Below are 11,700 nucleotides of genomic sequence, written 5' to 3' on the forward strand. Positions count from 1 at the left end.
TTGTTTTGGGTCCAAGAAGCATAGACAGGAAAAAAGGGTGGAGAATTTCATGAAAGGACCTTTGGCACTGGGATAAATTAATCGTTTGTAAATTGTGCTTCTTCTTTCTGTCTGCCACTGGAATGACTGTTATTTTTCATTTGTTAAATATCGATTTCGGACAGCATACAATCGACCACAACAATGACGTACAGATAATGGTCACATTTAATAGTGTTTTACTGACACCCAGCGACCAAAAATATAAATTACAACTACACGTTACGTTCAACTAATATTTCTATCATTTAAACAGAAGTTGGTCAAATAGTTTAAGTGTTCGTGTCAAAATACAATTACAGTATTTCTGCTGACTTGTAAAAATGAGGTAAGAGTAAGTTAAACAACATAAGATTAACGAGGTGATCTGCTCACTGTCAATATAAACACACCAGTCTCTTTGGCAAATATTAAAACTTATAGAATATTATACCGCATGTTTATGTTCCTCGATATAACCTGAAAACTATACACTGTGTTTAATATAACGCGCATTTGAAACGGAAGTTATATTTCGCTATTTTAGCTTTAGTTTGCTGCCAATGTACTACGCGTGCAGCGCTTCATAATACGTCACATCCGGTGAGTGGGGCCCTTTTTTTGTTTTCCCGTATCCGCCATTTCAGTTTTTGAAGTTAGTTGACATAGGCGGCTGGATTGTAGCTGGAATTCTGTCCCGAAACCAGTTAAATGGTTGGTAGATCTTTACTCTGCCCACGAACCCAACAAGAGTCCATTTTGTCGCGTGGTTTATGTTCGGTGAATCGGTCCCCGAACGGCCAGTTGCGGATGTCGCCTGTTTACTAAGCGTGCTCTAGGCGCTAAAGTTTTTGTATGAGTTGAAGGCTTCGCGTGTGGATAACGGAGGGAGAGCAGGGAAGGCCCCGGTGAAGCCTCGGCTTTGGAGTGGTTATCATGGCCGGAAATTTTGACGCAGAGGACCGTGGCAGCTGGTACTGGGCTCGGTTGAGCAGGCAGGAGGCTGTGTCTCTGTTGCAGGGTCAAAGGCACGGCGTGTTTCTGGTCCGGGACTCTATCACCAGCCCCGGCGACTACGTGCTCTCGGTGTCGGAGAACTCCAAAGTCTCGCATTACATAATAAACAGCATCACCAACAACCGACAATCGGGTCCAGGTAAGACAGGATTGGGGGCGTGGAGGAGGCTCGGTACACGCCGGTGCTGATCTGACCATTCTTGCATGACTTGCACCAAAGAAGATGCGCAGTAGTGCCTTTTCCACTTCAGAATGAGGACTACTGCAGGCCAGACACAGTGAGGGATAACCTTAATGTAAGGCAAACATACTTGTGCTTACCTCACAGGTATACAACACTATGTTGCAGGAAATCAGAAATTGGAGGTAGCTGTGGCCTGGTGCAGCATCAAAATCAGACACTTTTGTTTTTTTACTGAAAGTGTTGTGAATATATTCAAATGTCCATACGTTTGCCAAGTTTTCGCCAGAACTGCTTCTGCTTATTTGTTTGTTTGTTTTTTATTATTATTGTTTATATTTCATTTTTTATGTAGCAATCACAGCAGAATATTTGTTCTATTTCCACATGCCCTTTCAGCTATATAACTCTCATGGATGGGAACAAATTAAACATGCATAAGGGAAATGTAGAATAAGCAAACTAAAATGCTTCCTCCTTGTCCTGGAAATCACTGTCATCATCATCATGCTTGGTAGTAAAAATAGCCCAGGTTCAGACGTTCCTGTGTTGAGAGAAAAAAAAGAAACAACTAGTTTTTTCTTTGTTTTTTACCAGGTTTGTCCCATCCAAGGTTCCGTATTGGTGACCAGGAGTTTGATGCCCTCCCTGCTCTGCTTGAGTTTTATAAAATCCACTACTTGGATACCACCACATTGATAGAACCGATCAACAAATCCAAACATCCCTTGTACATGGGGCCGGGTGGATGTCCCCCGCCACGCTTGGAGGACGAGTACGTAAGAGCGCTTTTTGATTTTCCTGGCAATGACGAGGAGGATCTTCCATTCAGGAAGGGAGATGTTCTCCGAGTTCTGGAGAAGCCAGAGGAGCAGTGGTGGAATGCCCAGAACTCTGAGGGCCGAACGGGGATGATCCCAGTGCCGTATGTGGAGAAGTACCGACCGGCATCTCCGAGTTCAGCGGCAGGGCCTGGGGGGCCACCAGGTGGGATGGCAATGCACGGGAACTCTGAAAGCTCTGCAGCCCAGTCTGGTGCTCCATTGCTGGGAGACCCCAGCCAGTACGCTCAGCCCACCCCTCTACCAAACCTCCAGAACGGACCAGTCTATGCCAGGGCCATACAGAAGAGGGTGCCCAATGCCTACGACAAAACCGCCCTGGCCTTAGAGGTAAATATGGATGTGTATGGCGTTTTTTGTTTTGTTTTTTTTTCTTCTTCTTTTTCCTTGTGTTCAGGAAGAGGTCAGGCAGGAGAATGCAGGAGCAGCCCATAAAGCTTATCAAGACTGAGTTCACATTCTTTGGCTTTCTTTCCTCTTAGTGCTTCTGGTTCTTTCTTCCTCATCTCGTGTTAAGTTCTCAGAAAGTTTTAGTTTTTCATGGTTAAGTCAATTAATTTTATTCTGTAGAGTTTTTTTTCCACTGGCATGGGAATGGAGTCTGCTAAACTCTGTCCAGAATGGTTATAAAGAGCCTTGCTGGCTAAATCCCTGTAAAATTGTGTCAGATTTTAACTTAATATGGTACCTAAATATGAAAACTGCCTGTTCTGGCTGCACAGAGCGGCTGGCCTGTTTAACTGTCCGGAAGTGAGAGCGGGGCTCCCACAGAGCAGGTCATTGGGGGAAGGAAATAGTTTGTGTTTGGGAACAGGACCATTTCCTCTGGTTTCTGTGAAGCCAGGAATCCAGCTGAGCTCTGAGCATGATGAGAAGGCAGGCTGAGCTAAATGCTGAGCCCCCCCGGTCCTGCTGGCGCTGGATGATTCTGTTGAAGGTACCTGCACAGATTCACTGTTTGGCTTTTTGCCAGTGTTGAAATGAGCTCCTGCTGCATGGTTTTTCTTTCTCTAGTTAAACTGTTAGCACAGAAAAGATTTGTTTGAAGTGGGTTTTGCTTATGCCAGAATTCTCCTTTCTTTGCTTGTATGTTTGGATTTTCATTCACTGGGGAATCATGTTCAATCTAAAAAAAAAAACAAAAAAATCTTGAGTTAGACATGTTTTTATTGACTGGTCTGAAGTGAATAGACTCAGCCATGTTGATTTAGTAGTCCTGCAGGTGTTATTTCTTCTGATTTCCTAACCAGAGATCAGAGTTTTTATCTCTAGCAGGGAAACTATACAACAGGAACATAGATGGTGCTTTTGCTCAGGAATGACTTCCATCTCTGTTATTACCTGGAAAAATCTGTGGTCCGTTGGTGAGTTTATTGTCTGCAGACCAGAAACAGCCGAAGAGTTGCCTCATTGCAAGTCAGACTAGACTCATAAAATTGTTTTCTTTTCCTTTAATGTGCATTAAGTCATCTTCAAAACCTTTTCAGGTCCATTTTTTATGCAGATCCTTTAAATGAACTGCTTTCTATCTCCCAGCTAAGTTAGACTTTTCTGGCTTTGACCTATGTGAAGTGATTTGTTTTCTCTACACTAGTAGACCATTAGTGACTCAGCATGGCGGCGCTGAGCAGTTAATAATTAGCTTACATTTCTGTGTCTCAGAAAACCCTCTGACTGTGAAGCTTTACCTTCATCCTGGGTAACTAAAACATGCTTCCATTACCAATTAGTTTCACATGTCTCTTAGGCATGTACTCTGTTGTAGTGCATCATGGAGTTGTCGTCACAGGATAGTAGGAAGCTTCAACTCTAATCTCCCCTGAGCTCAAAGTTCAGGAGCACAGTTGAAGATAAAGGTAATAAATACAGCCAGATGATCTTCTGTTATCTGAGTCGTACAAACTCACCCTGTGTCTCGTTTGGTCCAGGATGGTGAAACTGTGAAATCATTTGCAGTGTAAAATGTCAGAGAGGCAGTGAGAACAGTGTTTACTGTTCAGTGAGAAAGGCGTGAATAAGAAGTTTTAAAACAATCATGAAAAATTAATTCTGGTTCCCGTTCTTGGACTTATTCAACAGTTCAGTGAAGATGATGTTACGTGAAACCCATTGGATGAAAACCAAAACATTTATTCTTCCAGATGGTTTCAGGGGTTGTTCCTCACTGAAGATGTCAGTAGGTCTGTTAGGATTTTAATTGTCAATAAATCAGTCTGTTGACCTGATCTGAGTGCAGATGAGAGGATGTGTTTGTGGCTGCTACAGGTGTGTTGATTAGATATTAATAAAGCTGTGAAATCAACTGTGATTCATTGTCTGATTACCTGAAACACGTGCTAATGCTAAATCTGAAGCACAAGCTAAGTGTAAGACATCAGGATGCTGCAAACAGTCGGGAGGATCAGGGTGTTTGATAACATGCATTTCTAACTAGATGAAGAACCAAAGTGAAGATGCTCTGAGAATAAAACCTTGTTGGTGATAAACACCGGCTCGGTGCCTGGACTAATAAAGTTTCCGAAATAATTTAATGTTCGTCTGTTCCATCTGAGCAGCTGCTGTGGCAGCTGGATGAACATCACTCCATCACTTAGGCCTGGTACACAAAACAATTTTTTTAATCTTGTGAGATTTTTTTATCTGGTCGAGACCTCACACAGATAAAAAAAATCAGTTTTAATCGTACTGTGTGTGGTGTGCTCCGAAAATGTAATCACAGAGCAACACACGCAGGACGCGTTGATGAACGGATGCTGAGTTATTCTGGGTTATTGAACAAATAATGGCTACTGTTGGCCGTAACCACGCCGAACAACCAGCATCAGGAAAAAACAACCGGGTGACGGCGTCAGCCCTCTCTAGCCGACTCATTTTCCCATTTACTTTCTTATCCAACCACATATCTATCTCAACCCCCCACACACACTCAGTATTACAGTCTCATAGAACATTTTAACATGTAACATTAGCAGGAACATCACTGTAGGATTGCTAGAATACCATTAATGCTAAATGTTAACAGTGCAGCTGCTTCTCTGCCTGTCTGTGTGTGGTCGTGTTGGGCAGGAAACAAAGAATGGTTTAAACAGAAATACTTGCCGATATGATCCCCGTACTTTTGGTAGGATCAGCGTAATACTGCAGTACCGGCTTTGTTTGATAAGTGTTAGAGCAGGGATGCCCAGTTTTCGGCCTCAAGGGCCACAATCCTGCAGGTTTTTGATGTGTCCTGACTCAAATTGCTGAGTCATTGTGAAAAACTTAATAGGCTGTTGGATCTATTTCATTTAAGTCTGGTGTGTTGAAGCAGGAAACATTGGAAAATCTGCAGGACAGTGGCCCTCGAGGACCGACTTTAGGCACCCCTGTGCTAGGGCATCGTTTGGGATAAGTAACCCCTTAAAAGAACCATAAAATAAGAGAGTAAAAATGTACAGAATGCTGAGGTAGTTACCTGTAGTGCAGTCATCGTTTCACCTGAGACCACTGGCTCCACTCACACATGAAAACATGTTGAGGTCTAGAAAGATTTTGGCCACTGATGCTCACCGTCCATTCACAACTTGCTATGTCCATATTTACCACTAGATGTCTATATACTAGATAGATAGATAGATAGATAGATAGATAGATATCATTTATATTTAGTTCTTTGTCTTTTGTTAAGTAATAAGTTTTATTTGATTTATATATTCTTCTGATTTGAGCAACTTTTGTGGTAAAAAGTGGTGAAAGAATTAAATTAATTGCACAGTGATCAGTTAAGGGAGCGTTTAATATTAAGACATCTGTTATAGTATTAGAGATTTCAGGGGAGATTAGCCAGAAGTTAATTCTAGACTTCAAGCTTTCATTGGGTTTGATCCAGAAAAACTCTTCTGTCAAGATTTCTATCCTTCCAGATGTTAATTAGTTCTATGATCATTTCTGTAAGTTTTCTTCTGATTTGCCATAAAGTCGTTTCCATCTGCCCAACACGCTCTAAACACTCACATATAGTCTTTATTCCAAAGCTTGCACAATTTCTAGTTGTTGTCTTTGTCTTTATTCTTCTGCTTTTTTGTTAACTTCCTGATTCTCTTCTTCTCTGGTTTGTTTCTTTCCCTAGTCACATGTCAGCTGTTCTGCTCAGCACTGTCCCCGCGATTTACAGTGGTATTGCTCGGTCTTCTGCATCAAGCGACAGAGCTAAGCTAACTGAAAACTGACCAAATTATACACATAACTGACACTTTTCCTGTTGCTGAACAATAAGGGATGCTAGAGTCCACACAATGTTAAAAGTATAACAGTGTAAAAAAAATACTTGTTTATGGAACACACACACACAAACAAATAACATCTCATACATGTTTTAAAATTTCCATTTGAGGATAGTTTTTTTTTTTTTTTTTTTTTATTTCATTATTCACAACTAATTGTTTTTGAAAGGCCTGACTTCAAAAATCACCTAAAAGGCTCATCCCTACTCTACATATGTTGAAGAAGGTCCAGGGGGATGTTTCCGGTCAGACGTTGCTGTTGATGAAGTCACCTGTGATTAGCTGCTTTCTTTTCTGAGATTAACGGGCACTTTACATTCAATGAAACCTTTTCAGGTTCCTGTCGCGATTGTTAGTGTCCTTTAAAAAAAAACACAAATACTGTTTCTGGCTTTAAACGCTGTCATTATCATCCTGGATCAAACTGCTGTTCTTCAAGCTTGTATTTATTTAATATTTGTATTTAGTACCTTCTTTTAAACTGGATGGTGTTTTTACATTGCTTTTCTCCAAGATGGCAGTGGTCTGTGGCAACTTTTCCCAAACATAATTATTGTGTTGTTTCCTTACAGATTTTGTGGTCAGTGATCACACCAAGAAATTTAATTTCATTCACTACGTGTACATTATAACATTTCAAATATCGTCACTAAATGTGTCCTCTCAGGGACATAACGTGCTACAATTTGGGTGTTTTAGTCCTCCTTAAGATCCGATTAAAGCTGTGGTGACTGTTCAGGTGTTACTCAGAGACTTGAACTTTGGACCCGACTGTTAGCCCATGTTTGCTCGGGTTGGTAGACTCAGGAGCAGCCACTCCTCTTCCTGCTCAGGTCGCCTTTAATAGCTGATGAATGCAACCATATAGCTGAACACCATTTCCACATCAACCACTGACTGATTTGGAATATGTTGTTATATTCTCAGTTAAAATGATAAATATCGTCTGGTTTCAGCTTCTAAAATGAGACTGCTGCAGCAGCGTAATGACAAATGTTATCAGAACGATTGACTCCATTAAAATGTGGCTCTCTCTGTGACATCAGTGGATTTGGTTGTAAAGTTTTGTCATATCTTTTGTTTCTGTTCTTTTATGTTCGGACTCTAACTCCGGCTCTCCGCTTTCCTTCTCCAGGTGGGCGACATGGTGAAGGTGACCAAAATAAACGTGAATGGGCAGTGGGAGGGGGAATGTAAAGGCAAGCGAGGCCACTTTCCCTTCACACACGTCAAACTGCTGGACCAGCACAACGCCGAGGATGAGCTGAGCTGAGGGTGGACCACCGGGCCACTACCTGAACTCTAGGATTAGATTTTTCCTCATCCCTCCCTCCCCCCTCCCTCTTTCTCTCCTCCAGTCAAAACTCCTCCCTCATGTTTTCTCACTGGCACCAAGTACAGTTTCAAAACATCACTGAGAACAAGCCAGGTCCCTGTTGGAGTCGTTCCCACCCCCCCAATGGTAGCTGTTCTGTGCATTTGATTCGGACTGCCCAGTATAGTTAACGTCCACCACACAGACGGCATTATTTCTCGATTTTGCAGCTAAGAGTTCTCCGGCTTTTCCTGGACATGAATGCAGCATTGCTCTGATTGAACCCATACTGCTTTAGGAGGATCCAGAACTGGTTCACCTGTCCTGTGAAGTCCAAGCAAGAGAAAATAAACCTTAACAGTTTGAAGGAGTCGCAGCACGAGGCCCAAGCAGCAACCTGAGAAAACTGCAAGACTGTTGAAGAGGAGGCGATAAAGGCAACACTACATCCTCTTACCTCAGCACCCCCTTCAACCAAGTACCATCAAGTAGATTTTTGTAAAATAAATAGAAGATATTATGAAATGATGTACTACATGCTTATCATTTCAAGCTAAACATTGTTTTAGTCATCTTTGTAGTTGTCCTTTTTGCTGGTTTTTGTCTGGAAGTGCACATTTTTTTGCTGCTGCGTGCTGGGAGCGATGGCTGGGCAGTGGAAAGTGAACTTACTGAAGTCGGATGGGGCACATCTGTTCACCCCCCCAACCCTCGCGTGTTCTCATTCTGCATCTGATGTACACGACTGAAGTTGAACAGAGTGAATGTAGGCTGTCCACAATGCTAGTTAGTACTGTCTCCTCATATTAGTTCGCTCCATTAAGCTCACTGAGTATATCTTAGCTAATCAGATGTGTGTTCAGATCTTTGTGTGTCAAAGGAAAGAGAAAATGGAATTATCTTATTAGGTACCTGCCCTTTTGTTTTGAAGCCTTTTATAATCTTGCCACCTTACACCTTTTAGTCCTTTAACACATTTAATTTTTTCCTCCCTGTTTTGGTCCTTTTACTAGTCTCTTATTTAAATTTTTGTCTGGTTACATGCACAGGCCAAAATGGACTTTTTTGTTTGTTTTTTATAGTTTTAGCTCATCCCTTCATGTCTTTATTGCCAAGAGTTTAAGTTGTTTTTTTTTGTTTGTTTGTTTTTTGCCCCCCCAAAAAGTTAAGCTTAAATCTACATGTCAACATGACAATCATCACCCCGTGTATTGTAAAACTGACTAAATGTGTAGCGTCTGAACACTTTAAATGTGACCCGTTAGAATTTGATGTCTGTTCTAAATGAAGGCTTCCACTCGGATGTGGTGGGTGCAGCGTTTCGGCTCATCGCCTGCAGGTGGCCCTGCAACACTTTCAGGTGAAAAGGTTCTGTCAGAGCTGATGAGCTGAAGGGAGATGAAGTTTTAACAGAGTGCACTTACTGCTTTCACACAGCTTTCTGTCCATTTCACAGTGTAATTATCTCCTCACTGACCTCATCGTGGTCCGCTCTCCTCCTTTTACTCTTTGTTTTTAGGTCAGTTGCCCTCAAAACTCCAAACTTTACTCTTTTAAAAATATTTTGACATTCTGGAAAAATGTAAAATGAGTTACACAGTCCATTTTCATCTGCATATTCATGATCAAATTCAGCTTCTGTCACTCGGTCTGCACTCAGCAGGTGCTCAGCTGCGTAAATCTACATTTTGTTGCCAATGAAACCACCAAGAAGTATTTTTTTAGTAGCCCTGCATGAAGTCATTCACGTCCTTGTCATACGAAGGAACTGATGGTAAAATGCCAGCGGAAACTGTGTAATATCAATATGTGCCATTTTATTATAACACTATATTCTTTCAAGACAACTGAAATTACCTTTTTATTTTCTGTAGCATGTAATGTGTTAATATAATAGTAAATAAAGTCAAACCCATGACATGATTTTTTCTGTGTGCTGCAGTTTTTGATGTTTGACACCTACATTACTTAAACCCGTTTATGACAAAGAGCCCTTTTTATTTATGCTTCACATGGTAGTTGCCTAGCAACAGAAATGTTTGCCATTCATAGTGCTGTTGTATTTTTAGTAACTCTGAAGTAAGTTTCCACACAGAATATATCCAAACGTGAAGTTCATCAAGCTCTTAGAAAAGTTTACAAAACTTAATCCTTTATTTTTTATGCGGAGTAGGTTTTTTTTTTATTTAATATTGGAAGGAATTTTATAAAATCACAATGAACTATGTAATAATTTCTTTATGTGCATGGGTTTGAGGTCAGTATTCTGATGAAGCGAGAAAAGAATCTCTTGATTATCCTCTCCGTCATGACCATGCAGATGCATGAATGTCCTTGATGATTCGCCTGACTTCATGCATCCAGTAGACGCAGCACTGTCCTGGTTGTTCGTTCAGCACCGGAGACCTTTCCTGTGTGTCCCTCACATACACTGCTGTGATAACTGTGGTCCCATTAGAACAGTGGTTCCCAAAGTGGGGGACCCAGAGGAATGACGGGGTTGTAGCTAGGGTAAATGAAACATAGTTTTTGCACTACTTAGACTACAATATTATCTTTAACTTTAAACTACAACATAGGCTTATTATGTTATTCTTAAAGATTTTAACAACGCTTCAATTAGGCTTAAAAAGTACTCAAAATTGCTACAACAAACAGAAAAAAAGTGAGCAACAATTGATGCTTCCTCTTCTGACTCAGCATATTCTGAGTGGAAATGCTTCAGATGCACAGTTGCCTGATCAGCTAAACATAAAAAAACTAAATTCTTCAGTCAATATTTTTTTTGTTTTTTATTAGGTGTATTTTTTATTATTATATTTTAATTTAAAAATATATTTTAATTAGTCTGGAACATGTCAACACTTTTTAACTTTTTAAATATTATTTTCCACACGCTTCATTAATAGACTTTACTATCATACATTACTATATTACTAGTAAGCCAGTGCGGGATTAGCCAGCAGCAGCTTTGTACATTTCATTTCCAGCCTGGTGATGAACGCCATCGAACGCCAGTCAGTGAAACGCTGTAATCATATACTGTATGTATATCGAAATATCGGAAATGTGTTCAAAACTCATATCACCCTTATTGAATAAAAGTATATTGCGATATATATTGACATTGAATTATTGTCCAGCCCTAGCCCAGCCATTCCTGAAATCTTGCTTCGAGTGATTTTGTAATTTCTGAACTGTTCATACGTGTAAGCACTGATAACATAAACGAGGTAGCTTGTTATGTCCAGCGATGAGGTTGGAGGTAGTAATGTAGCATCAGTTTGGTCACGTATCTGACAAAGACCTACTGACCGGCTCTGACCCATAGACCCTTTGTTTAAATGTATGCATACGTCACGTGCGCATGCACATAACTGCAATGGAGGGCAGAAAGCGCAGCTGTTAATTGAACTAGGTTATATGTTCTTCTTTACCAAGGAAGTTAGAGCAATTCTAGACAGTTGTGTGTATTTGTCTGATCAAATCATCGAGGTGAGAAGGCACAGGAAACAGGGAAAACATTTTATCCGTTTCTGGTGAAGAAACGCCAGCAAGCAGCCTGGGTTCGTGCTATCGTCTGGACAAACTCCGCAGAGTAGGAGGCAGCAAAAGTTATTCACCATGAAACTGTCCAGGTATGCAGCGGCTCCATGTTGCAGTGGAAACATCACTGACCCACTCATTCAATAATTCATTAACTCTGCAGGTGAGCGAATTAGCAATCATTAGCTACATTTACACGGATAAATATAACATATATCAGATTCATTCAGTTGTAGAGTTAATGAATCATTGACTAAGCATGTCAGTAAAGATGGTGGGCGCCAGAGCAAACCTTGACAATTTCATGGCTATGGATTCACTGCTGCGTCCTACTCCGACCGCTTTGACTTCTCTGGTTGATTCATTAAATATAAAAACAAAGCAGATCCCTCAGGTCATCAGGGTCAAATCTACTTTCTGTTCCCAGAGTCAGAACTAAACATGAAGAGGCAGTGTTTAGCTTTTATGCTCCACACACGAGGAACAAGCTCCCAGAAAACTGCGGGTCTGCTGAAACTC

The 11,700-nt window shown here is 41.0% G+C and overlaps 1 protein-coding gene across 1 annotated transcript; it reads left to right on the forward strand.

Annotated features, from left to right (window-relative positions):
• Positions 1–639: 639 nt before the first annotated feature.
• crk (v-crk avian sarcoma virus CT10 oncogene homolog) lies at positions 640–9,555 on the forward strand. The gene is made up of 3 exons (XM_041994466.1): positions 640–1,174; positions 1,814–2,388; positions 7,456–9,555. Exons 1-3 carry the CDS (start codon positions 955–957, stop codon positions 7,591–7,593), a joined length of 933 nt encoding a protein of 310 aa, XP_041850400.1. The 5' UTR covers positions 640–954; the 3' UTR covers positions 7,594–9,555.
• The last annotated feature ends 2,145 nt before the right edge of the window (positions 9,556–11,700 follow it).

Source organism: Melanotaenia boesemani, chromosome 9 (genome assembly GCF_017639745.1).
Source record: "Melanotaenia boesemani isolate fMelBoe1 chromosome 9, fMelBoe1.pri, whole genome shotgun sequence".
Classification (NCBI taxonomy): Eukaryota; Metazoa; Chordata; class Actinopteri; order Atheriniformes; family Melanotaeniidae; genus Melanotaenia; species Melanotaenia boesemani.

Bases quoted from the DNA above. Each gene is read 5' to 3' on its own strand.
- crk (XM_041994466.1), top strand. From the start codon at position 955: ATGGCCGGAAATTTTGACGCAGAGGACCGTGGCAGCTGGTACTGGGCT. The intron at 1,175-1,813 runs GTAAGACAGGAT...GTTTTTTACCAG, and splicing joins CAACCGACAATCGGGTCCAG to GTTTGTCCCATCCAAGGTTC. The intron at 2,389-7,455 runs GTAAATATGGAT...TTCCTTCTCCAG, and splicing joins AAACCGCCCTGGCCTTAGAG to GTGGGCGACATGGTGAAGGT.